Source organism: Harpia harpyja, chromosome 19 (assembly GCF_026419915.1).
Source record: "Harpia harpyja isolate bHarHar1 chromosome 19, bHarHar1 primary haplotype, whole genome shotgun sequence".
Taxonomy (NCBI): Eukaryota; Metazoa; Chordata; class Aves; order Accipitriformes; family Accipitridae; genus Harpia; species Harpia harpyja.
Genome location: NC_068958.1, coordinates 18,530,575 through 18,556,705, shown reverse-complemented (window position 1 = coordinate 18,556,705; position 26,131 = coordinate 18,530,575). Strand labels below are relative to the sequence as shown.

The window sequence follows — 26,131 nt, the reverse complement described above, 5'->3', positions numbered from 1 at the left end:
GTTTTAGCACGGTGTGAATTTGAACTTCTCCCTCGTGCCGTGCGGGATCCTGTCTGTGATGGTTGGGGCGGGGGGGCCAAGGTTGCATGATGTGTTGACTGACTGCTGACACTGGGCTCCTGTCCATATTTGTCCCAAGTGATTTTTTTGCTACAAAACTAGCTTAAGAGCCTGACCATGAGTACTGGACACAGAAGAAAATACTTTTATTTTCTGTTTGGTATAGGGAAGCGCTTATTCAACACAATAGACCAGCGTTCTGCTATTTGCCCGGACCTGGGACCCTTCCCCAGTAGTACTGCTTTGTGTTTGTTTGCTATTTAAAAGTGATTTTTTCCTCCTCAGCTGCCATCTAGTTGGTGGTGGAAGGGTGTTTATGGGAGCAGGAGCATCGTGGCTCTCTGTAGTGGAGATTTTCCGACTTTTGTTATGTATCGGTGCCGTTCGCTCGGAAGAACGATTGACCAAAGCTGTGTTCTTCACACTAACAAAAGCCTCGGTAACCGAAGTTCCCAGGCCTTGATAAACTGGCCTTGATAAACTGAGGTGGTCCGTGTTGATCCAAGTCAGGTAGCTGACACCCACAACCTGTATGCTTCCCTGTCACAGAGCTGTGCAGCAGCTGATTTGAGTAAGTACAAAGAAAAGTGGGGGGGTGTTCTCTCAGCTCTGCGGAAGCTGTGCCTTCCTGCTTGTTTTCACCTTCTGCTTGCCTTAGCACAAATTGAGAGGAGAGGAGGAAAAAAGCCTGAAGAGGACCTGTCAGTTATTGTTTTCTAGGAGAAAAAAAAAAAAAATCCCCCAAACCTAAGACAGACAATTCAGAATGTGCTCAGTTACAGTATATCCTGGTTAGCAAAAAAAAAACCCAAAACAACACACCCCACTAAAATCAGTGAGAACTGAATTGGGGAAAAAACCAAACTAGACCTACAAAATCAAGTTACTTAACTCAAGGTTTCCTATTCGATTTGAATCGGTCACTTGAATTAATTCACCTTTCTACAGCCAAGACATGCCCTAGATATTTAGAACTCCTTAATTGTGTGCCGATTACCTGCGTGTGCACATGTAGTTGAGCAAGAGTTGTGTTCATAAAATAACAAATGAGTTACATGTTTGCTTATGTACTGGGAGTTTTTGCTGTGACACCTCTTGCTCACAGGTGTATTTATAGAACCAAGCCAATTGTCGGTTTATTTCCTGACTGTGCTGTTGCTATAGCCAGGGCTTATTTACATGTATCTGCATAAGCAAGGTTAAAAAATTCCCATAGCACCTTTTCCCTAGTTTGTGTTTTACAAAACAGCAGACCTTACCACGGCTATCTGAAGAATGAAAGGGCCAAGGCTAGTATGTATTGTGGCGGTTGCCTGTAAGCAGGTAAAACGAATCTTTTCCCAAAACCCTGATGGTGCTTTTTCTGTAATTCCTATTTATCAGGTAACTTGGCTCTAATCCTGCTGCACAGACGTGCTCAGAGCAGGGACAGCTTTGCGGATGACACGTATGGAAGGAGCAGAGAGGCTCTGGGCAGGGTTGAGGGCTGGTGGGGTAGAGCATGGTGTAAGCAGCTGGGCTGGCTCAGTAAGGTGCAGCTTAGTCACTTCCTTTGGGAATTATGTAGGATACACCTACCTCCTGTGTGGGAGCCCCACCTGAGCCTCCGAAAGTTGGAGCAAAATGTCGAGGCGTTCGCTGCTTACCAGGAACGGACCTTCTCGCAGGCTGGGTTTGCCGCTCTGGCCTGGTGACGGGAGACACAGCAGTGAACTTGGGCTTTGCGCTGTCAAGAAGACTCGAGAAGGGGTTAGACCTGCTGCAGGAGATGAAACCAGACCCAGCAAAGCCTGGGGCACAAACAGTTCTCAGGATGGTCCCATCTCGCAGTTGCTCCTCAACCTCCTTGCTGCTGTCACCTGGATGAAGGTGGAGAACCTCAGCCTGCTTTCACCACATCCCCACTCTGCTGGGAAGCCAGGCTTGGGAGAAAATCGCCGTCGCTTCCTTGCTCTTCTGTGGATGTAACGCCCTGGAGTCCTTCGTCACGAGCCTGGAGCCGTCCTCCATCAGCTGGAAAGAAGAATGTCCTCGCGTGTCTGACGAGGCGCTGTGGCTTGTTCCCCAGATTCCCTGGCTCGACGAGTCCTTACTCATCCGCTTGTTCAGAACAGGGACTTCACGAGACCCCCTGCGAGCCCCACGAGGACATTTCTCGGCTGGTGGCTGGGTGGAAGCAGGAGAGCGAGTGCTGTAGGTGACAGCGGGGCTCACGGAGGTGTGCCTGCCACGGGGCTGGGTGCTCAGCTCCTATAGCAGAGTCCAGAGGCACCTGTACAAGAGCGAGGCGTGTCGGAAAACCTGATGCCTCACCTCTGCCAATGTGGAGGCGGAGGGAGGAGGGCCCAAAGACATGTCCCTTCACGCTCGCAACAGCTGAAAACGGAGAAGGAAACTCGCTAGAGCCTTTTTTACCAGCGCAGGAGGCCTCGCTGTCCCGCTCTCACCTCGGAAGCCCTCCCATACGCCAGTACTCTGGGGGGGTGGCAGTCCCGCACCCGCTGGGCGATGAACATCGCAAGGAGAAGAGGCTTTTACAGACAGGAGGTGAACAAAACCCTCTGGGAGCTGCCCAGGAGATACACATCCCTCCACCCGGTGGGGTCCGGAGCCTACGGCTCGGTGTGGTGAGTGGGGTCCTGCCTGCACTCCAGGCAGCAGCACGGGGTGAGCTGGGGGTGTTTAAAGCATCGCGCCGGGGTTGAAACGAGGAGGTGCTTGTCAGCACCCCTCCATTAGGAAAGGACATTTGCATGTGTGATGAAGGTGGTTTGCCTCCCGCTTCAGCGCGGGCAGCGGGTTGGAGGCTCGGTCGCTTGAAGAAACCGAGATGTTTCTTGTGGTCGCCCTGGGTGGGCAGAGGGGAGCGTTTCCCATCCGAGTTCGCCTCGGCGCGTGTCCTTAGGCAGCGGCTCGAGGACCAGGTAGGCGTAGGCAGGGCTGGCCGGTGCAGCGAGGCAGCTTGGGGTGTCACCTTGACATTGGGGCTCAGGCAGCTTTTGAGCTGCCTTGGTCTCGAACTTGCATCAAGATTTCTGTCTGGCAGCAAAAAGGGTGGAAAAAATACCTGGGTGTCCAAAAGCAATTTGTAGATGATGATAGAGGTGGGTACTGGAACAGGGGTGGCTGCAGCATGTCCTCTGCAGCGTGTCCTTGCTGCTTTAGTCCAAGGCAGCTGATGCTGGGCTGCCTGGGGAAAGGAGCTGGACAATATGACCCCCACCTTGATGCTGCTTCCAGCCTGAAATCATAAAATAGATCAGTAACAGATTGGGACTTCCTTCCCGGCTGATGATAATCCTCAACCTATGAGAGAGCAGCATGAGCTGCAATTAATCAGTTGGGCAAAGGTGCTTGTAGCGAGAGCAAGCAGAAGTCAGAACTTGCTTGGTTTACATTGGCGAACCGGAGGAGACGGGCGACTTTCTGAAAGGTTAAATATGAAGCAGCCCATTGATAGGATCTGAACGGAGCCCTTGTTTCATAACACACCGAGCTAAAAAAAAAAAAAAGAAGGTGTGTCCCCTTTTGTAGGCGTTGGGCAAAGTCTATCTGAGGGCTGTCACGGCACGGATCCTGAAACCCTGGGGCCCAGGTTCTGTCCTTGTCCCCTGGCTGACTATTTACAAAGGGGCACCACTGTTTCCTTTCCCCACTTTGCTGTCCTGGTGCATTTAAGCTTCTGAGATGCTTTAATGAGTCCTGCAAAATCAGGCAAGACTAAACTTGACTTTTTTAATATTTCTACAGTGTTTTCTGGTTTTTATCATAAAGGAAAGCTGGAAGTCTAAAAGAAAATAAAGAAAGGGCAAAAAAGGGAAGAGGGAAATCATTGCAAAGTTTCCTTGCCCACCAGAAAAAAACCAAACAATAAGACAAATCTTTTACTGGTCCCAGGGAAAGTCTCGGCTGCTCTGGAGGTCTGGGGAGGGAGGGTTGGGTGTTACAACAGCCCCAGGGTCGGGGGCGGAGGGGGGGGGGTGTTGGTATCGCAGGGACAGTGCTCAGCAGGGAGGGCTTGGTGCCGACTCCTGTACAAAGCAGAGGTGGAAGCGTGTGCAGTTAGGATTTGCTGTCCTCTGCTGGGAATTGCTGGGAAGCTTTCCTATCGCAGCATTATTTGGAGCTGCTGGCTTTTACACCTCCTTGAGCAGCTGAGAAACTAACTCAGGAAAACCAGCAAAGATGTGTTTCTTCCCTCATTAATTTTGCCAAAATCTGTAGTGATTTGGCTCCCACGTGAAGGGAATTGTGGAATAAGAGTCTTCTGACCCTTCCAACACTGGTCTTGCCGATCTCTGCCAGCCAAGGAAGGGACACAGCTCTGCCTGCCTGGTGTCATCCCAAACTTCAGCCATTCATTAAACCTGTGCTGGGAAGAACACGGTGGGCTCACCCGGCTGCATCAGCTGAATTAATGCTTAGTTGTGCCTTATGGCAAGGGTGAAAGTAGCAGTGCTGTCTGTGCTGGGCAGGCTGAAGCTCCATCACCCAACTCTCCTGTGTTGAGTGGTGGGGTTAGATGCTCTGTAGGCCAGCAGCTGGGAAGGCAGGTAAGAAGACGCACCCTCAGATTAGGAAATCTGCCTTGAATTCTGCAGAAGCTGTTTGACTATCTGGTCCGGGTCCCTTCCTCTTTCTTCCCTGGCTCCTCGGAAAACTTGACACTGTGCTGTCCCCTCTGCCGACACCTGCTGAAGTCCTGAAACTGAGACAACTCTTCACTGTCCCCCTAAGATACCCTATGGCATCTTCAGTGCTGAAGCTGCCTCGTGTAGCTTTTCCTGCACTTCTTTTTTTTTTTTTCCCAGCTGAATGCGTTGATGAAATCGCCATCATACCGAAACTCCCAAAGGATGTTTTTTGCTCTCATCACAGACCACTTAGAGCAACGGGAAGGGACCTTGGTGGCCAAGAGCAGGGAGATTGCCTGATGGTATTGGGGAGGTTGATGATAGCCCAGACTGCCACAGGATGGACCACAACTGATTGCTTGTGGCTGACAACTGGAGAAAGCTGTGCAAGAGACTTCCAAGATTTGCAGCAAGGAACTGATAATCCCTCTTCGGCATTGAACCAAAGGGAAAGCCACGCGGAGCGGGATATTCCCACCTCTCCTAATGCAATCAGCTCTAAACCCAGCAAAATGCACTGTTTGATTGCGTTATTATAGATGGCATTTCCCTGTTTGTTTATCAAGTCTCGCTTCTGAGTGACAACCCTGGAGGTCATGGTAATATTGCTTTACAGCTTTATGGTACCTGCCCCTCCCCAACTGGGGTCTTCTGAGAGCCTCGAGGAAGGAGTGGTGGCTGGAGCCTGGCAGTCAGGGACCGTGGCAGGGTGAATCACGCATCCCTTCGGAGAAGGAAGCAGGGGAAATGTGTCTCTGCGAGGCTGGAGGACGCCTGCAAAGAGCTAATGCCAGCATTCACGTGGGCTTTGTTACCCTGTGCAGCTAAAAGCCACGGGACTGAACATGCCAATTTATAGCCCTTCTGTTTCCCCAGGAGATGAGATAAGGATTTACAAAGCAGTGGGAACTGCTCTGGAAACCACAGCGCAATTTGGCAGGGAAAACCCTTTCTTCATCTGTTTGCCTCTTGGAGAAGTCAAGGAAGGGTGGAGGCACCAATAATAACAGGGTGCACTGCCACCCCCTGGAAAACACCACCGAGAATCCCAAACTACAGCTATCTCTGCCTGAGGACCTCCCTCCCCACTTCTTACCTGGTGAAACCTGGGGCTGCCTTTGCAATCTGATCAAAGAGCCTCCAGAAGCAGAGAGAGTGTTGCAGGATCGCCCTGTCCAGCCGCAAACAGCAAACGTGACCAGAGGGAATAACACACTAAGTCTTCAGCGATGGCTGTTGTACTATGTTTTCATTAGCTTTATAACACTCTCATTTTCAGCCAGACCTGCTTTTACACAGAAGCATCATCAAAAATCCCAAATGCAGGAGAATTAATTCCAGCAGCCTGTATTTTCAGTGCATGACATCCACTTTCTTTGCTCCAGAATACAGCAAAGGCAGCTGACGTACCTTAAAAGACAACAACCTCCAAGCAGACGGCAAAGCAGAAATTGCTTTATTCCCTTATCTCCATGAGTTAGGGAAGGAGAAGGCAGAGTTAGAACTAATCCTGACCTTTAACCATTTGCGTTTCCCTCTTCTCACAGCTCCATTAGCTCCAGCTCATTTCTGCAGGGTAAGGGGACTAAAGACGAGTCACTAATAGTTTGCTTGGCATTCCACCTAGTCCTCCAAAGAGCACGGGCTGTGGTCTACTGCCCCGGGTCATACAGGGTATCATCTGTGTGTGCAGAGCTCCACTGGGTTTCCCAAGGGGCTTTTCTTTGCTGTTCTGTGAGCTCCAGAATTAGCTCTTCTCTAGGAGAAGACCTTTGGTATTGCAAAATTTGTTAAAACATACTGCCGATGTCAGAATTGGGTTTTATTTGTTCGCCGCAGTTCAGCCATAGACAAGAAGACAGGGGAGAAAGTGGCTATCAAGAAGCTCTGCCGCCCGTTCCAGTCGGAGATCTTTGCCAAGAGAGCATACAGAGAGCTCATGCTGTTGAAGCACATGCAACACGAGAACGTAAGTACTAGTTTCTCTCCATTCCTGCTGAAACCAGGGGGGGTTTCTTGCCACCTGGGAACAAGTCCTTTCTGGTGGCATCACCTTTATTTTAATTGAGAGGTCCTGACATTTGGCACGTGCAGGCAGTCTTGGGGTTTAACTGCTTACCTGTCTGCTGCGCCCAGTTGGCACCAGGCTGAAGCAGATGTGTAATGGGTGCTCCCGTGTATTAGTAAGAGGAAAAGCAGCTGCACAGCATAGCGAGGAGTCCTCGGATTCCTCAGATGGAGTTCTCGGTGCTCGCCCATGTGCGTGTGCTGATGGAGAGCTGCTACCCAAGTCCCATGTGCACAGCAAATCCTTTCCAGGTTTAAATGTGGAATTCTTTTCTCTATCAGGTCATTGGGCTGCTTGATGTCTTCACCTCCGCCACCTCCTACCAGGGATTCCAGGACTTGTAAGTTTGGAGTTTGCGTTCGCTCTGTCTAGACTCAGCCATTGCCCAAGACACTGGTGACTTAGCAGCAGGATAATGGATCAGGTTGAGGTGCAGCCCAACAGACTGAGCTGAAAAGGGGCCAGACTAAAGCTAGACATCCCCAAATAACAAGGAGAATCAAAAGCACAAGTCAGTTCCTGTCATGGTTTAACGCCAGCCACTTGGAATGGGAGAAGTAAACTAAGAATTTATAAAGATCTGGCTTTCTTTTCATCTTGATTCTGGCTGGGTTTTTTTTTTTGTTTTTTTTTTTTTTTGGCATTTCCCTCAGTGTTGATGGTCAGGTTGGACGAGTCGAGTCCTTTTCCCTTCCCCATCCTCAGGCATGAGCAGCGTGTGCCTGATGGCTGGGTATTTAGCAGCCTGCAGGAAAAGTGTCTGAAGGTTCTCAGAGTAGTTCCTGCTGGAAGACAATCAACTAATTAGCAGTCTCAGCAGGCAGGCCCAAAGACTGAAGGAAGCTAGATGTTGTCTTCCGAGGCAGGACTGGAGAACATTCAAAGATAAATTTGGGAGCCAACGCAGCAGTTTTGCAAGACTCTTCAAAGCTGTGCAAGGTGTTTCAGCTCCCAGATGGTGTAAGGCTGTCCCAAACTGAACATCACTTGAGGTCTAAACTAATTCAGGATCTTTAAAGTTTGGAAGATCCTTGTTCTTACTTGACATCAGATATCTGATTTAAGGGGAGGAGAAAGAGCAATTTTCAGAGCAGGCTGAAATCCCAGCATCACTGCAGGCTATGCTAGTTAGCCAGGAACACTGTCACAACAACTCGTCTTAGTTACAGTAAGTTACACAGCCAAAAACCCCCCCAAAAACCAAGTGAGAACAAGGCTAGCCTGGTTCCCTATGTCTTTCTTCTAGACTCAGGGCCTTGTCTTACTGCCTTTTAGCTACCTGGTGATGCCATACATGCGGACAGATTTACAAAAGATCATGGGACAGGAATTCAGTGATGAAAAGATCCAGTACCTGGTCTACCAAATGCTGAAAGGGCTGAAGGTAGGTGGGTCTGGAGGAGTTTAGTGACTCCCTGTGTCTCCTCTACATGTCACCTCTGGGTTGACCATAACTAAACCCCCTTCCAACACTGTATAGGGAGATTTGGGGGGTTTATGGCATCGCCTGAGAACAGATATTTGCTGTTGAACTACTCTTGTTCCAGCACACATTAATAGAATGACTGCTTGTTCACATCAGTCAATCGGGTATCGAAGCAATCAGCAGTCATAGACCTTGCGATGGTTTTTCTGTGACAGCAGTTATGTCGCTCTTTGACTTGCCAAAACCCTCAGCAAAACTCTGTGTAGAAAGGAAGAGGCTGGTAGCAATGGGAGCTTCTGCTGAATTCCTAACAGAGGCTCTCAGGGGAGAAGACAGAGGGAATGATTTTCTATTCAATAGAATAAGGAAGGAATATGCTGCTGTAACTGGCTTTGAGAGAACAGAAAGAAATCACTGCAAACCCTGGGATGTAGAGACAGTGTCTTAATGCTGCCCTCTGTAACATCCTTCACCTGGAGCAAAAGCAGTGGCTCAAAGGCATTGATGAGTTCACCTTAATAACACCTTTCCCCAGATCACTGTTATCTTGAGTTTAAATAATGGGGGAAAGAACACACAGGTTTAACTGGTGTGATAAAAGCCATGTAGTCAGTTTTTGCAATTTTGTGTTTTAACAATGAGATTTTTTTTCACATGGTTTAACACCCAAAGTAATAAAGTTTTCATGTCGTCTACTGACCATGTTCCTCCCTGTAATCCTGATGCCTTTGTTTGATAGTTTGAAGCTATTAGTGTACTTGCTCTAAGAAACTATTGCTCCATACCTCCTCTTCTGCCCTATGCCTCTTCTTTAGACTGGCAATATCATTGCAAATACTGTCAGAAATTCAATGCAGAGATTTCTTTTCAAACTGCTGCCCTGGGGGCTGGGACCCTGCAGCAGGCTGCAGAGTTGTGTTCTCAGCAAGCTCTTGTTTGTAGCTCTCGTTTCTCTGCTGGAGAACAGAAAGTCTTGTCTGCTGGCGCTCACATTGTGGCTCCTCTTTTTATTGCAGTATATTCATTCAGCCGGCATCATCCACAGGGTAAGTCCATGTGCGCTCTTACTCTGACTTTTGTCTGTTCAGGAGAAACACAGCTTGGTTGTAAAGTTAATAAATTCCTAAACATCTTTTCACTAATAGCCTCATCTGCTCTAAGGTCTCTCTGGCATCCTTCCTCTTTTCCCTCCTACACCCTATATGTGTTTGGATTTGCTCATTTGTGCAGCATTTTGAGGAAACACGGTATTTTCTGATGAGCTGAGAAGCATTTTGTGATGCTTTTTCAATTAAAACTGTTTCAGAAAAAATAGAATAGTAATGTAAAGCTGTACAGTAGAGCAGGCATGGTGTCTTTGCTGTATCAATACTGAACTCAGGATGTTATAGGACCCCATCAAAGGCAAGCAGAGGTTTGCCTGAGGCTCGTGTTGATGCATTGCAAATCAAACCATCTTATTATTCTGCTCTTGTCCATTGTAGGACCTGAAGCCCGGCAACCTGGCTGTGAATGAAGACTGTCAGCTAAAGGTACATGTAAAAGCACCAGTTTGTAGCATGTAGTATATTGGATCGTGGAAGAACTGCTCTGCCGGCAGGAATTCGGCACCATCATGTTTCCTCTTGCCTTCCGAGACTCAGTTTGAGGCGTTTCATTACTTGGCAGTTGCAGGCAGTGGGAAATACTCACCTGCTGATGTAACTTGCTGAATCAGGGCCCAAGACTTGGAATGAACATCCTGTCGCCGTAATTCCTGCGGCACGGCAGTTCGTAATGACTTCCTAAATAAATTCAATACTGCTGAGCAACACTTGCATTAGGTGAACGATCCCTGAAGGATAACTGGATTCAACCACAGTTACCCTTTGGTTCTCATTGACAGGATGGTTGTGAATCCAAAGTTATTTTCAGTATTGCTCTGAAAGGTTTGCTTGCAACTTGCTGGTGCGGCACTCTAGCGCATATTTTCTGTAACGTTTATTACAGAGAATGGTTCCGTTGCCTGTAAAGGTTGGGTCAAGCTATGTTCATCTCCAGTATTGAGGGAGAGGCCATCCCCTATCAGCTGCAAGGTGTTTTTATAGGAAAGGCTGAGTTGTGGTGGCCTGGGAGCATGCCTCTGCCACCAGGTTATAGAACAACTCAATTAAATAAAGGTCATAGAGTTGAAACTTAAGCTTCAAGAAAGGAAGTGACCTTCCAGGTAGCACACAGCACCGATCCTTTTAGCAGACTCTTCACACAACAACTGATTTTGCAGCCGGCTTGCAATTTAGGCGGAATTAAGACAAACCTGTTAGTTCTTTGAACCGTCCCGTGGGTGGCTGTGGTGTAGTTGGAGCTTCATTATTATCTGATTGGATCTGCTTCATTTCTTCTTAGAATTAGATTCTCACTTGCCCGTAGGATTTCTCTTTTCTTTCCTGCCATTCCTTCTCCCTCTTCCTTTGGTGAACTGCAGATCTTGGATTTTGGCTTGGCCAGACACACCGATGCTGAAATGACCGGCTACGTGGTTACGCGCTGGTACAGAGCCCCAGAAGTCATTCTGAACTGGATGCATTACAACCAGACAGGTGAGCTGTCTTGCTTCAGCGGTGTGACTGTCTGGTGACAAGCCTGGGGATTCCACTGTCACGCCTGGGTCAAATCTCATGTAATCCTCCAGATGTTTTTCTTCTTTATCATCAGTGTTCCCTGGAGCAGAGCGAGTCCCAAAGCTGTCGCATGACTCCCAAAGCTACTGCCTGCGGGAAATGATGAAAGCAGAGATTTCAGCAGCATAGAAAGAACAGGGGAGGGTGGAAAATGGGAGTGAAATTTAAATCGGTGCCTGCTGCAAGCAACAAAGCAAGCAACAGCCCCAGCAATCATTGCTGTCTTTTTATTGTCCTTTTTTTTTTTTTTTTTTTCCTCTCTGAACAGTGGATATCTGGTCTATCGGCTGTATCATGGCAGAAATGCTGACTGGAAAAACACTATTTAAAGGAAAAGACTGTATCCTTTCAAGCTGAACCTTTTCCCTGGGGGGGAGTAATAATTCTTGGGGTGTGTGGAAGGGCTTTTATGAATGAAGCTACTGAGAAAAATAGGTGTCAGTCTGGTTTACCAGGAGGGAATCGCAGGGACCCGTCTTTTTGGTGAGGAAAACAGAGAGGACATAGGAGGGGGGCCAAGCCACCCTTAGAAATATACCTCTGTGCTGGCCACGTGCTCTACATCAGCAGTCTAACCTTGCGTGGCCATAGCTCCATCCCCAAACCCTTGTGTTTCCCCCAAGGCCACGGGTATACGCCCTGGCAGAGTTGTGCCAGCAAAATTATCCGTTGATGAAACTGGTATCCCAGGAAAAAAGCCTTGGAGCTCTTTTTGCCAGTCTGATGAGTCTCTGCTTGTGTGGCTCTGTTGGGTTTGTATCGTAACCTACTCGTAGCTGCCACAGGTCCTTGGGCTTTCCGGCACCCAGCCCACAGGCTGAGCTGTTGGGGGGTGTCCACGGCTTGCTCCTAGGCGGGTGATCTTTAACGCAGTCTGCCAGACCTAGATCAACTAACTCAGATCCTGAAAGTAACGGGGCATCCGGGAGAAGACTTTGTGGACAAGCTGGAGGACAAAGCGGTAAGAAAGTTCACTGTGGATTCAGGTCTTGTTGGCAGAGGTGTGGTGGGGAGAGGTTAACTTGGCCGTGTCTTTGAGATGGGAGAGGTGTTGCTTCTACAGCAGCAGTGAAGAAGAGTGACAGCAGTCTTTTCCCCTTGGCAAGGAAGATGTTTCTCTTTGCTAGTGGTGCATCTGATGGATCTGGCATTGCGTTGGGAACTGGTGCGGATTGCAGGCACTCCTGGGTGAGGTGCCCAACACCCCAGCAAACCACCAACCTTCTCTGTTCTCTAGTTTGGCCCTTAAAGCAGGAATACTTCTGTATCTCAATTGATAAAAAATAGTTCCTTGCAAACTGGTCACTGAAATGTGCCATCTGGGATGACTTGCTGTTCTCTTCATTTGCCTTTGCTCATCTGAGCCGTGAGACCCAAGAGCTGTATTTCACAGCCCCCTTGCACTTGTCCATGTGCAGTAAATTTTCCTTTCTCTTTCAGGCTAAGAGTTATATCAAGTCCCTTCCTAAAATCCCCAAGAAGGATTTGTCTGTGCTTTTCCCCAAAGCCAATCCTCAGGGTAAGTCATCTCCAGTGTTTCTCATGAGTTTTCACAGATGGAAAGGAGGCAGGCTGACTGCCACGGCTCCAATCTTATTTTTCCTCTTTCTCATAATTTCTTGCTACTTTCTCCCTTGCAGGTTGTGCCCCTGCCCCTCCCCAGGGCAAATATGTATGAATTAAAAGCAAAAAGATTCTTTATTGGCATTACAATGGTGATGTTCTGCTATTCTTGGCCATTTACTTTTTTTTTTTTTTAATTTTAAAATGACGCAGCCTGTAACATACAGTATTTAAGGAAGAGATAAACTTCTGACTCTCATATCAACAAGCCAGAACAGAACGGGTGCTGGATATAACAGGATGTCTAGGTTGTGGGATGCAAATTATGGGATGAGGACAGTTGCATATATCAGCTCCACTTGGTATGAGGGTTGGGATGAATTTTGGCTGATATTGGCTTCCAGAGGTTGTTGCTGCAGCCAAGCAGGTGATATTATGATCAGTAGCATTTAGGTGAACAAAGTAGCTCTTCTTTGTTCATTATTATTTCCCAGCCCCACATCTAAGGCATCATAGGTTTTGATAAAGTGCCAAGAGAGCCTCACAGTCCACTCCAGTAATTTTTTTTTATTTTATTTTTTTTAGAGTACAGCTTAGATCCTAACTGTTTGTTGAACACCTGGATCTATCGATACTTAACAGGCAGCTGAGATGTGCAATTTTCAGGGTAAAAATTGATCTCTTACAAGGAGCTCTTTTCCCAAGTAGATTAGAGGTGAGAGTGAGCAAAACTCTTCTAAAAGCTGAAAGGAAGAAAGCATTAAGATGTTAAAACCAAGGGGGAATGGGGCTGACAGACTAGTTGGTATCTGAGTTTCCTGCCTTCCTGTTTACCAGGGACGTATAGATTTCTATATAGATTACTTGTGTTAAGACTACTTTGAGTTGCGGGGGTCAGAGTGAAAGCAAATGATTAAAACTGAAAAATACCTTGAAGTTACTGGTTTGCTCTTGCCCCATCTGTGCAGCAAGGTTTATTCAAGAGTAATTTGTTATTTCTGCACAATTTACACCTCCAGTTCTGTTAGCAAGAGCTCCCTGAGGCTGCTGTTGGGCAGACTTTGCATCCCCACTGGCAGAAGCTCCACGCTACCTTGGCCAGGTTGAGGAATCTCTTTCATTTTCAGGTCTGGAGATGTAGTACTGGAAACACTAGTCCCGTCACTTGCAGGCTTCATGCACAGGGTGCCTGTTCTCTGTCATACTGTGCTTAGCCCTGTTCCTGTCTTCTCCTACAGCAGTGGACCTGCTTGACAAGATGTTGCAGCTCGATGTGGAAAAGCGCCTTACAGCGACGGAGGCGTTGGCTCACCCCTATTTCGACCAGTTCCGAGATGTCGAGGAGGAGACAGAAGCGCAACAGTCCTATGATGATTCTCTGGAACATGAAAAGCTTTCGATAGATGAGTGGAGAAGTAAGATGTTTATCTTTGAAGTTCCTGTCTAGCATGGGACTTTCCTACCTCTCTCTCTTTCCTGTGCACATGCTGAGTAAGGCTGTGATTGCCTGCTGGTGCCTCAATGATCGTCTCCCTTGCCTTGCTCTTGCTTTTATGCATTCAGCAAAGATCTCTCCAGCTCTTCAGACTTTTTTTGCCTCTCTGCTTTGTCTATCTGTTCCAGCTTGTACCTGCCATATCCTCTCCACTGAATACCTCCTCTCTGCACATATAACATTCAAACTCTCATTTGTGTCCTCTAAAATCACACACTCATGGTTATTTTGTTCTGTTTTTCAAGAGCATATTTACAAGGAGATCTTGTCCTTCAGTCCCATTGCACGGAAGGACTCAAAGAAGCGAAGTGGGATGTCATTATAACAACCAGTGCGGCTGTGGCTGGGATTCATTTCTCCAGGAAGATGGATCGGATTTACTCCACGCTGCCTTGCTGGTGGCCATCGTTTGGCCTGTGGGACTTCTCTATGTGCCAACACAAGGATGACACTGTGCTGCGGGCATTGGACTTTGTTCTACTAAATGGGGAAGCACCCCAAACAGTTTTCAACACAAAAGATAAATATATTCTCATTGAAACTTTAAGTGGGAGAATTTTAACTGGTGTTTGTTTTTTTTTTTTAATATATTTGCCAACTTGAGAGAGCAGGAGTTTCATTGCTCCCTTCTCATTAGTCTTTCCAAGCGCAGGTTTTAGTACATTAATTATGGATAAGGTAAAGAAAAAGGTAAAATTGTCTGGGAACTGAGTCCCAAGCAAAATAATCAGAAATAGTGAAATTCAGCATAACAAGACTTTATCCAATCTAACTCTGAGTGCATCCCCTTTCCCTGAGCAGTCAAACAGCATCCAGCACAGCAAGGTTGCTGGGATGGTGTCAGCTCCAGGATGCCATGGGAATCCAGCTGATGATGGGATTGATCTGGGTGCTTCCCCCTCTGGACAGCCACTGCCTCCTCTTTTTTGCTGTGCCTATTTCATTCCCTGGGCTTTGATCAGTGCTGTCTCCCCCTTATTGCTAGCTGCAAACACGTCCTGGGAATTCAAGGCCACTTCCCACATTCATAGACTGGGTATCCCAAGGAGCTGGGTTATAATCTAATAGTCCTGCTGCCCTTTCCTTTCCCCAACCGTTCTCTCCTCACCATGCTTATCTCTCCCCGAGCACCCTCTCCCCAGCGTCACCCTGCCTGCCTGCCTGCTCCAGGCTGCCTTTATCTCTCAGCAGGGCTGGTGTTTCCTTACACAGCCCAGTGATGTGACCCCTTATATTCTCATTCCTTCTGTCCTGTGGGATCAGTTAAACCAGTTCTCTTTAACAGCTGCTCGTTCCTCAATATGAAGAGACATTTAAACTGATCATTTGGAAAATAGTCAATTGCCAATCCTAAGGCTCAGCTCTCAAAGTAACTAAAAAAAAGTTCATATATTGGGGGGAAAAAAAAGCAGAAAAGTATGTTGCATGACCAATCCGGCATTAGCAGAAAAAGGAATACAATAATTCAACTCGGTGAACACAGAAAATAAGTTCAGATACCTCAGTTTCTTAGTATCAGATTAGCTCCTTCACTCAGCATCATTATAAATTGCATCTAAGATAATCCTATTAAATAGAATATCTTACAAAAACCACTACAGGCTAAAAAATATCCTTGTGAATAAGTGCTTCACAGATTCCTTTTACTGCACTTTCATTGAGGTTTTACATTTCTTATTTGTCTAGCAAATTTTAATTCATTCACCTACTTATTGAGTAATTCTTGATAGCTGCAAGAAATTGGCTTCTCTGAGATGCTCAGAGTCCCCGTGTGTGACAGGGTGGGACTGTGCAGTGCAGCTGGCACTCAGCTGGGGTGAGCGCATGTCCCCAGCCAGCTGCATCCAGCCCTGCTCTAAGACAGTTTCTTTAGTAGGTATAGAGTTTTATACGAGATGAAAAACAACACAATAATCTCTCTTTCGCTCCTGGATGTGAACAAGAAAAAAAATATAGGATGATGTGAGAAAATCCAGCCAACTTGCCTGGATTTAATTGCTTTGGAAAGGTGTTCAGATAGCATCAAGATAAGAGGAGCATGATACATAAACAAAGGGAGGTTGTTTTATGAACACAGACCAAGCAGCCAGTCATCCGGATTCTCCCTCCAGGGGAAGTTTGTTCCATCTTTTGGTTCTACCATACACTAAGTCATTCAAATTTAAAAGTATGTTTTGATCTTTAAAGTAATTTGATGTACTGGAGATATACTGATATCATCTGAAGGCTGGCATTTTTTGATGCATATGCATCAGTATGTCCCAAGCCACCACTCAAGTACATAGGTGTTTGCTGTAAGTGTTATTACCATTAGAACAGAGGAGAGATGAAGAATAATTACAAAATAAGCAAATGGGATCTGAAAGTGACTGCAGTGTTATTACAACTGTGTCTGCACCTTCTTGCCTTGGTGAGTTTGGGTCTCCTATGAGCACCTAAACACTCATGCTTCAGAAACAAAGTGTAACTTATCGCTGGGGTGGGATATGCCAGGGTGGCAAATGTGGAAGAGCAGGATTTTGGGGAGTAAGGGGACTCCAAGGTAGTTTTGAAGTCTGATACTTTTGTTGTGTAAATTCCTGGCTCTCTGTGATAGCCCTCTTTCTAATACATCTCGATGATCTTGTAGACAATACCTCTCATTAGTCCTTTTGAAATACAGCCCATATGCACTTGTGTGGCTTATTCTAAAGCACTGTAAGTGCTAGGTCTTGACCACTGGTATCTGAGGTGGTGTCGTGATCCTTTGTCACTTTTGAGACCAGGAGATTGGACACTATTTTTTGGAGGACTTTTCCCTTCCTCCTTTTTGCTTGGAAATTCTCATTGTTCATATGCTAACCAGTTAATTACCGAACTTTCCTAAATACAATGGCATCTTTGGAGTCTATTTATCGCCCCTCTGCAGTGCAACAGAATAGATTCTTTCCTCTGACAGGCCTTTATTTATTCCTGCTCAAAATATGAATGACAATGCTTCACTCCCACAAAAAAATCTTTAAATATGTATTAGGATGCCCCCCAACCTGTCACATATTCCCTTAAATGCCACTTTGGTTAATTATCACAGTCCTGGAAACACTAATTGCTAACCCAAAATTTATAGAGGTACTTACAAAAAAAAGACACAATTTTTTGCTGAGCAGGTTGCAAGTGCACGGCCATCTGTAAAGAGTGATTCTCTAATCAGGCATCTACCTGCAGCTTTGCTGATGGATGGAAATTATTAGTTTTCTTGAATGGACTCTGATAAACCTCTGGATAGGTTACATGTCCCTACATACTAATGTTAGTGCAAAGAAAAGCTTGAACAGTAATGGAGCTATGATTCACTCAAGTTCAATACCTTCTGTGGCCTGACAAGAGTCTGCACAGGAGCTCAGACTTATGCAGTCGGTCTCTTTTGCAGGGGTGTTCTGGGAAGCTATCAAGTGTAAGGCTCACTAGCAGTAACCACAGGTTTGTCAGATGTGAAAAGTATGTATACGAATATAGATCTGTTTTGGACCTATGATTTTCCCTACGATTGCAGGTGCTATATCATTAGAGCTGCTTGGTTGCAGAAGTGCATACATAGTGACTCTGGTGCTGTCCAGCTCTTAAGATCTCTTGCCAATGTATTCTGCCTGCAGTTGACAGCAAAACCTACAAATATCTCCAAATTACTGCAATCACATCCCAAATCCTTTCCTGTACGTTGGTGGCAACGCACAGACCCACCCTGCAATCCAGAGGTGTGACTGCGGCTCGTGCAAGCATATCTAAACTAGCTTTTAGCTAATGAGCTTGGTATTAATAGCACAGCCTGTAAAGTAGCGCGGAGCTCAGCACAAGTTAGTCTGCATATTTACTCAGCATCTTCAGAAAGTTTTTCAGCCTGTGCTGAATCCGGTGTATCTGCAGATCCATGGCTTATTGACGTAGTCACTAGATAGTTCAGTGCTAGGTGGGTATGACTGTTAGTTGTGATAACACCTTTGGACTGCAGTGTAAGTATCTTCTTAGTTGGCATCATCTTCCCTATTATGGTCGGTCAGGTTCAGCCAGTCTTTCCAAAGTCCATCCCAAGGGACATGTGCCAAGAGCCAAGTGTCTTCTCTGTGCGAGAGTTTGGAGCATGCAGTCCCCAGGGCTATAGAAAAGTATTTGTTGAGAAGGTATATGAATTCAGTAATATATGCAGTTATTTCTTAACTCTCCACCCCTTCTGTAGCTGCTGAGTCATTTTGGTTTGGTTTAGCCAGGCTGTACGCTTTCAGTACTCTCTAATTTTCTTCTTTGCCTTAAGTGATATCCAGTTTTGCTGTACAGACCTCAAATAAGGGAAAAACTGCAACAGAATTTTCTGAGCTCTCATCTCCACTGGGAACCGGACAAGGTGACGTCGTGTTTCTTGGCTGTCTCTCTGTTGCAGCTCATGCCATGTAGTACTCGCAATAATCCCCCAGCGACTGTAGCTTTTTGATATGACAGTGTTGGTGTTATCCTGCTGTAGCTGTACAGATGCTCCGTGCTGGTGAGATGCTGTTTCTCTTGGCTCATATCTCTCTGGGCCGTGTACAAGCCCTTTGCCTCACTCCGCTCTTGGGTAGGGACAATGAGCACAGAACCATTGTGATGTTCCCTCAATTTCCTTGAAATTCAATGTTTTTGTTATGAAGCATACCGAAGAGCTGGGCTGGAGGACATGCATGGTGCCCTGCTGACTCTGTCTTGAAAAACCCCAGCTTGATGAGAGCAAGGGACCATCCTTTCTTCTTCCTAAGTGTGGGACAACCTGCGTTTTCCTTGAACGGTGGAAAGGAGAAGTTCCAGCTGCATCGGTCAAGCAGCAGTCGAAATGTTGCCCTTTTGAACCTGGCATCTGACTTGGCTGCCATGTCCACTGAGTAATCTTTAACAGAGGTCAGAGAGGAGGTCTCTATGGCTGCCATAAACATCTCGGAGAGCTGCGGATGTTTAGAGCTGCCTATGCCCTGGTAAAATGAGGCTTGGTGGTTAGCAGTGGAGGGTCATCATCCAGGTGAGTGTGTGCAGACGCATGGGGAGATATCTCAGGACTGTGGGTGAGGCAGGCTGGCCTCCTGACTATACATAGCTGTGGACATAGAGAGGCAGAGAAGAGTCTTAAAAGCTCAGTCTTGCAGAGAAAAATTGAGTAAATCTATAGAGACTTTTAGAGTATTCAGCTTTCTTTCAGAGTCATCTGTTAAGGTGAAAAACCCATTCAGACAGAACTCCTAAACCACTTTAAATGGGAATTTAGGGTGTGATTTCTTAACCATCTTGCTCCTCTTCAAAAGTGGATAGGCAGACGTGAAGAGGATTGGAGTTTGCTGGCTCTCTGTAACGACGGCTGAGGGAGAAAACATCTTCATGATAAAGTAATTACTGAGCAGCCTACTGGTAGTTGAAAAGGAGCCTCCATAGTTTTAAAGAATAACCTGAGATGCCCTTTGGGAATTGTCTGTCTGTCGAGAGGACAAGCACGGAAGAGGCACTGGGGACTTCTGATGTGAACGACTGTGAGAAGAACAAGTGTGAAAACAACTGATTGGGGTACGTAGATTTTGCTGTTAGTGAGAGAAAATATTAATCCCACTTGTTTCAGGGATAGCATGTAAAGTCTCTTCAGTATCAGTCTTTCTGTTGAATACACTTCCAGAAAATATTTTGTGTTTCAGGGACTGGGTTCCTCAGCAGGTTTTCTCTTTTGAGAGCTTACACTGAATGCTCTGAAATTGCGAGAGCAATCTCAACAGCTGGTGTGTGGGCTCCACGCTCTGGTTTCATTCATTCACCCACCAACCCTGTACAGCGACAGCACACTGTCCAAGAGCCAAACACTATTTCTTCTGCAATTCCCAATATCCTGACAAATGCAGGGAGCCGATGCTCTGCAAGCCCGGGAACCCTGGAGGTGTGCATGTATTTGTTTTTCATGGTATGTACCAGGCAGTAACTCAAAATAGATAGCAGGAAACGTAGCAGGTTGGTAGCGGAAAGACAGTGTCTGTTTGTAAAGACCAACCATTCCAGTGCTCGTACGGCATCTGAGGACATGCTTCAATGAAGAGGAATGAGCTATTTGAAGGAAAAAAACCAAAAAAAATCATATTCACATTTCATGAAAGGAGTTTGAAAAACACCTGCTTGACAGAGCCAGTGACTCAGGCCAAGGTTTAAAATACTTCAAAATCAGGACAAGAAACAGAGGGGGGGTGTGACCCTGACAGACACTGTTAGTCAAAGAAGAAATTATCTTGCACCGAGGTGCAGGTGCACCTGTTAGATGACCCACACTGACACATAACTGATGTACATTCCTTTCTTTATGTTTTTTTCCCCGGCGTAGTTTACATACTTAAAAATACAAACTTGAGTGATAAAAATCACTCAGCCTTTAAGTGAACATCCAAAATTCCATAAATTAGGCCAGCCAGGAATATGTTTGCTGTTCATATAAGGATGTATGATAAAAATTTCTATGGATAGAATTTTTGTGCCTGTCTCATATAACATACAGACGTTTATCTTGAAATACTATTTACTTGTTATTCCTACATTTATTTCTGAGTTTATTATCTAAGCAGTTTTTTCTATTATTTGGAAAGTGAAGCCTTCATTGTAAACAATCCTTCTGTGTAAGTTTTTTTTGACAGCTCATTAGGTCTGTGAAGTTGCATCTTTATGGGACATATTTATGAGGTACTTCCAGATGTAAGTGGGAAAGAAAAAGCAGATGAAGCAATGATTTATATATTTTTTTTCCTTTCTTAAGAGACACCACAAAATTATCAGGATTTTTTAAGAGACGCAATACTTGCCATGTTTTGGACACCACCCAGAAACCTTTCAGTGCAGAGCTTTGGAAATATCTCGAGCCTCTTAGAAAACCATATGTTTATTTTATCCTATAGACCAAACAAATAATTTTCAGGTTTAAAGCATGTGATAATGGGAAAGAAGAAAAACACAGAAAATTATAAACACATCTGAGAACTCTAGTGAGATACTGTACCAAGGTTGGTAATACCTTTTCCTATTTCCATGTCTCACTCTTGCCTGAGCAACCAAGGAAAGCGTTCCTAATCCTCTTGCAGTTTCCTGTATCATGGGTCAGCGGAGTGTTGGCTAGTAACGTGATTATGGCTCTTTTCCTTTTCCCAACTAAGAGAAACAAGACATGAAAGAGAAAGATTGAATGAAGACCAAAATAGCCAGTACTAATTCATTTTTCCCCCAAATGGGTGAACACTTGCTGCATAATTGCAGTTATGTTCAAGGCCATCAGCATTACTACACTGTGAAAATGTCAGAGCTTCCAGGTGAATGTGGTTTATGGGCTGTTTTGCCCGATTTCTTTCTACAAGGCCATTTTCTGAGCACATGGGTTTATACAGCTTTTAATGCGATGTTCAGCCAGTGCTGCTTCACAACTGATTCAGTCAGCACTTTGGCTGATTGATAACTCCTTTTTTGTTGGATTGCGCTCTATTAAATAATACTGAAAGGTTAGTATATATCTTCAACCCTCATTGATTTTCTGTTAAATGAAAGTGAGTTAACTCCTTTTAGCCAACGTTGGTTGGAAAGATAAAAATTCTTCCACCATCAACCATAATTTCAGATCTGTCTTCAGAACACTTCACCTGAAAAAAGGTTTTAAAACTATGATTTGCATGTTAAGATTAAAAAAAGAACACCACTGAGGAGATAGTGCTGGGTGCTCGTGTCACCTCTCTGAAGTTAGTGAGACTGAGCAAGAGGTTATTTATACTCCACACAAAACTAGGATCTTAGAAAGTGGAGCTGAGCACTTGCAAATCCAGCTGAAATAAACAGCAGCTGAGGCTAATCGCTTTGAGATATCAGGCTTTTAACCTTTAACGTGCACAGGTCCTTTTTAGCAGGCCACATAACAAACAGCTGAAGCAGAGATACAAACATTACTTATTTTTGAGGCTTAATGAATCAACAAAAAAGGTCAGTTCTCAATTCCAAATGTAATTTTCTCCCCTTTTAAAGTATGTTTTATATACTTGAATAAAGATGAAGGAAATTATAATACCATTGAAGGTACCCAGCTCTGTTTGAGCTGTCTTGGCTGCTGCTTTCATTTGAAGTGACATTGCTGGTTTTGAACTTGCACCCTTTAAAAACTGAGAGTGCGAAGAAATTGAATTAAGTTGTGCCTCTGGGATTTGAGGTAAGTTCAGAATGTTTTTTCAGATAACACATTAGTTCCACAGCTCTATTATAAAACTAAGTGATGGATAACTTGTTTTGATGTTGTAACATATGGCCCCCAATCTTCAGAGATGTCTGTACATCGCTTTGTGCACGAGTCACCCTACTGAACTTAATAGGGCTATTCACATGCTTGACGTTAAGCATGTATGCAAATCTTTGCAAGACTGGAACCTAATGTGATTATAATAAGCCAATTCCAGTGCGAACCTAAGAGTATGAAGTTTCAAAACTGAGGTCAAAATGAGAGTTTGCAAAAGTTTGTCATATTGGGGAAAAAAAAAAAGTTCTCATATAAAGAAGGAAAATGAGATAGTGAAGTTGCTCATCAGTTATTGAAATAATTTTATTTACTGTTTAACATTCAACTTGGAAGCAGAAACACCTATAGTTTTTTTTTTTTTTATCCTTCACGGTTAGGACTGTGCTGTTGCATAGCTGTTCTTCTGGGGTTAGGTGAGATCTCTTGTAAATCACTGAGAGTATTGGGACTGTATTTCTAAATCTTTGATAGGTTATTTTTCACGCAGGACAAGAACAGAATATATTATGATTTATTTTTGAGTTCTATAAGTTAACAGCAGATTCTTTAAAAAGTATACACAGAAAGGAGTACTTAAGAGGTTGACATATAAGACTGTTCAGCATTAAGCAACATGTTTTCCCATGCTTAAGGCTTCAACAAGCTCTGGTCCAACCCGAGTACTTTGCAAAACAGACTTGTCATAGACTGTTTGGCTGCTCTCAGATTCCACGGTTAGCATACGTTAAGAGACAAAAGATCTATAGTTGGACTGTAAATGAGGGGAAATAGCATTCATTTTTTCCTTTGAAAGCAGTTAATTCTATAAATTCAGATGGTAATACTGTGCAATACTCTGCACGATCCGAGTGGGAGGTGGAGCGTACATATGCCCAAGTATGTGATACACTCTATAAAAAATAAGTGTAGGAGCTGCTGCAGTTCCTATCTCACCACTTATTTCAGTTGCAAACCTAACTTCTCCCTTGCTCATTCCTCTTGGTCCCTGTCTCACTGTCCTTCCACCCTGTCACACCTCCGCACGTTAGAAGGCCACCTGGACCTGAAGTATCAGACTAGAAAATAAATACAGGCTCTTATTATTCCCACCGTTTCTTCGATGTTGCTTGTTTGGGCTAACGGTGGCAGAGACAAGGCTACAGGCTCTCTGGGGGTGCAGCTGGGTCGGACGCTGGTGCCTGGCAATGCTCCTGCGCATTTTGGGGGACCCCATGCCTCCTGCAAAGAAGCGGCCGCGGGATGAAAGCATCCTAATGAGCCTGGGGCACAAATCCAAGCTGCTCATCTCCAGTGGCCTGGGGGCTCCTGGGGGCAAGGCAGCTGCCTAGGAAGGGACCCCCACGGCTGTACCCGAGCCCCCAGCAAACCCCAACCCGCCAGGGGGAGGGGGGGGCTGCGGACACCCGCTCCCCTCCGCCTCGCCAGGCATGGCGGTGTGGGGGGGCGGGCGGTAGTGATGCCCCCCCACACCCCCCTCCCCAGCCATGAGGCCAGCGCCGAGTGACAACCCCCCCCCCCCCCCGCCTCCTTCCCGTCACCCCGCAGCCCCCGGGGGCCTCCCGCTCCGCGCGGCCCGGGGGTGGGAAGGGACCGGGGAGGGGCGGGCGGTCCCTGCCCGCGGCGGGAGGGGAAGGGGGGGGGGGGGAAGCGCGAAACGCGGCAGCCCCCTCCCCCGCCTGCCCGCTGGCTGCCGCCTTTCCTCGCCGCTCGGCCGGGCTACGCTGCCGCCGCCACCGCCGCCTCCATCTTGTGCGTGTGTCCCCTGCTTCCACCGCCCCCCCCCCTCACCTTCGCCTCCACACAGCGGCGGGAGCGGCGGGGGCGCTGGAGCGAGCGGGGCCCCGGGGAGGGGAGGGGGGGGGGCGGGAGGGGGGAGGTGAGGGTGGGGGGGGTGTTGGGTGGGGGGGGGGGCGAAGCGGCACCGGGGCCGGAGCGGCAGCGGCGGGAGCAGCGGCGGCAGCGGCATGAGGAGGCGGCGCTGAGGAGGCGGCGGTAGCCGGAGCGGACGGAGCCGACATCTTGTGCCCTCCCCTCCCGCCGCCGGCTGGGTGAGCCCGTCCGCCCCAGGGGGGAGGGGAGGGGGGAGGGAGAAAGAGAGAATTTAAAAAAAAAAAAAAAAAAAAAAAAGGAAAGCCAAAAAAAAAAAAAATACCCCCAAAAAGGAGGCGGCGGCAACGGTGGAGACTGCCGCGGCGGCGGCGCGCTGAGGCGGCCAGGTAAAGCGCTGCGCGGGAGGCCGCGACACCCTTCCCTCAGGGGGTCTCTCCTCCCTCACACACCCCCGCGCCGGGGTCGCGGGAAGGTGACCGGGCGGGCGGGAAGGAGCCGGGGGAGGCCGGTTCGCCGCAGCCTGCGGGCTCCCCCCGCGCCTCCGCTCGATCCCCGCGCGGCGGGAGCGGCCCGCGGCCCCTCGCCGAGGAGGGGGCGGCGGCGGCGAGCGCCTGGGGAGGGGGAACGGACAGCGCCGTGTCAGCCGGGCCCCCCCCTTGCCGCCATCTTGGCCCCCCCTCTTCGCGGCGTCCGCGGGGGCCCCGCCCACCTTCTCCCACGCTATTGGCCCAGGCGGGGCTGAGCGCAGCCCCGTTTAGACCCGCAAAGCCTTACGGTGCTATTGGCGGTGGAGCTGGGATGGACGGCGGCGACAGCCAATAGACTTCTGGTGCTGCCTGCGCTCTCCCTCGCTCTCCCCCGCCCTGGTCCCTTTCTCCTTAGGGACTTTTTTCGCTCCGCGGGGGGCGGTGGGCCCGCCTGGGCAGGGCCCGGTGCTGAGGACCGGCGTAGCTCATCACACGCACCCGCCGCGCCTTCTCCTCCCTCGGGAGCGGCATTATTTTTGTCCGGGTTCCTGCTGTGTCTTGACCCAGATCGCTGACTGCTGGCTGGGGCTCCCTGCAGGGATCCCGTGGCCCTAGCTGCACAGGGGAGCTCCTGAGAGGAGCTTATGGCATGTCTTGGTTCCTTCAGAGTGCTGCTAAGGCCAGGCACAACTCGTGGCGTGTCATGGTTTCCTCAGATCGCTGCTGCTAAGGCCGGGCACAACTCGTGGTGTGTCATGGTTCCCTCAGCTGCTGCTGAGGCTGGACACAGCTTGTGGTGCGTGGCGGTTCTCGGAGCACTGCTGAGGCCAGACACAGCTCGTGGCATGCACGATCTGTTGCTGAGCCCAGATTTTACCTTAAACTTCATCCGCAGCCTGACATAATGGCTCGCACCCTCTCTGCTCTGGAGGGTTTTCCCTCCTGCGGTGTGGCACGTGTCCCGGTGTGTGCCACAGCTTGACTTGATTACAGAAATATCAGGGGGTCGATAAAATTCTCTGTGTGTGCCAGGGCAGGCACTGGGTTGACAGCTCTCCATGACTTCTGAGCACTGACACACTTCATTGTAGGCGTCACCGTGGGCATGAGAAGCATAAACCCTCAGCAGACGTGTGGGGTGAATATGGGCCTGTGGAAAGCACGGACATGACGGGAATGTGGAGGGACACCAGCATTTTTAGTTGGCAAAAGAAAGGTGGAAAGGGGGCTGTGACTGTTCCAGGCTGTTTCTTCCATGTGGCATCCATTGCCTTTATGTTACGGACACGTTCCTTGAATAGCTCTGTAGGTGTCTGTTCCCCACTGCGCAGGAAGGGGTTTTAAATCCCAGCAAACAGCAACAAGTGGCTGCCAGCATGGGACGGCAATGAGGAGGAACGTCTCCAGACCTGATGTTTGACTTGGTGGCCCGGAGAGAGGCAGTTTCCGGTAATGCCGGAACCCAAACTTTTTAGGGCTGTATGAGCTGTAGCCAATGCTGATAATCACAGTGTGCCAAAATGGAACGAGAGCTATGTTGTTCCCATTTGCTGCTGCCCGCTGAGGTCTAGGTGGCCTTCTCCTTGCTCCAAATCACTGAAGATCTTGATAGTCGAGGGACCTAGCTCTTCACTG

At 47.4% G+C, this 26,131-nt stretch overlaps 2 protein-coding genes and 1 long non-coding RNA gene across 8 annotated transcripts in view; all 3 read left to right on the top strand.

The window, feature by feature from the left end:
* The first annotated feature begins 180 nt into the window (after positions 1 to 180).
* MAPK13 (mitogen-activated protein kinase 13) lies at positions 181 to 14,791 on the top strand. 5 transcript variants are annotated; one of them, XM_052814673.1, is made up of 12 exons: positions 181 to 631; positions 6,534 to 6,663; positions 7,044 to 7,102; positions 8,038 to 8,146; positions 9,205 to 9,234; positions 9,673 to 9,720; positions 10,653 to 10,767; positions 11,117 to 11,188; positions 11,730 to 11,809; positions 12,289 to 12,367; positions 13,650 to 13,826; positions 14,152 to 14,791. In XM_052814673.1, exons 2-12 carry the CDS (start codon positions 6,634 to 6,636, stop codon positions 14,229 to 14,231), a joined length of 879 nt encoding a protein of 292 aa, XP_052670633.1. In that variant the 5' UTR covers positions 181 to 631; positions 6,534 to 6,633; the 3' UTR covers positions 14,232 to 14,791. The 5 variants fall into 5 exon arrangements, with proteins under 5 accessions (XP_052670633.1, XP_052670631.1, XP_052670630.1 ...); XM_052814671.1 differs by lacking the exon at positions 181 to 631 and adding an exon at positions 1,954 to 2,687 and having other exon boundaries at positions 13,653 to 13,826; XM_052814670.1 differs by lacking the exon at positions 181 to 631 and adding an exon at positions 1,954 to 2,687.
* A 3,427-nt stretch (positions 14,792 to 18,218) lies between these two features.
* LOC128154301 (uncharacterized) lies at positions 18,219 to 22,427 on the top strand. Its single transcript, XR_008239310.1, has 2 exons — positions 18,219 to 18,929; positions 19,386 to 22,427. It is a non-coding gene; the product is annotated as an uncharacterized LOC128154301 (long non-coding RNA).
* Positions 22,428 to 24,120: 1,693 nt separating this feature from the next.
* The window catches only part of BRPF3 (bromodomain and PHD finger containing 3), a 34,023-nt gene continuing 32,012 nt past the window's right edge, over positions 24,121 to 26,131 (top strand). Inside the window, exon 1 of one of the 2 annotated variants that reach the window (XM_052814663.1) lies at positions 24,121 to 24,247. The gene's annotated coding sequence lies outside the window, so the exon portion shown is untranslated. Of the gene's footprint in view, positions 24,416 to 26,131 lie in introns of both variants that reach the window. The other variant, XM_052814662.1, reaches the window with a different exon arrangement.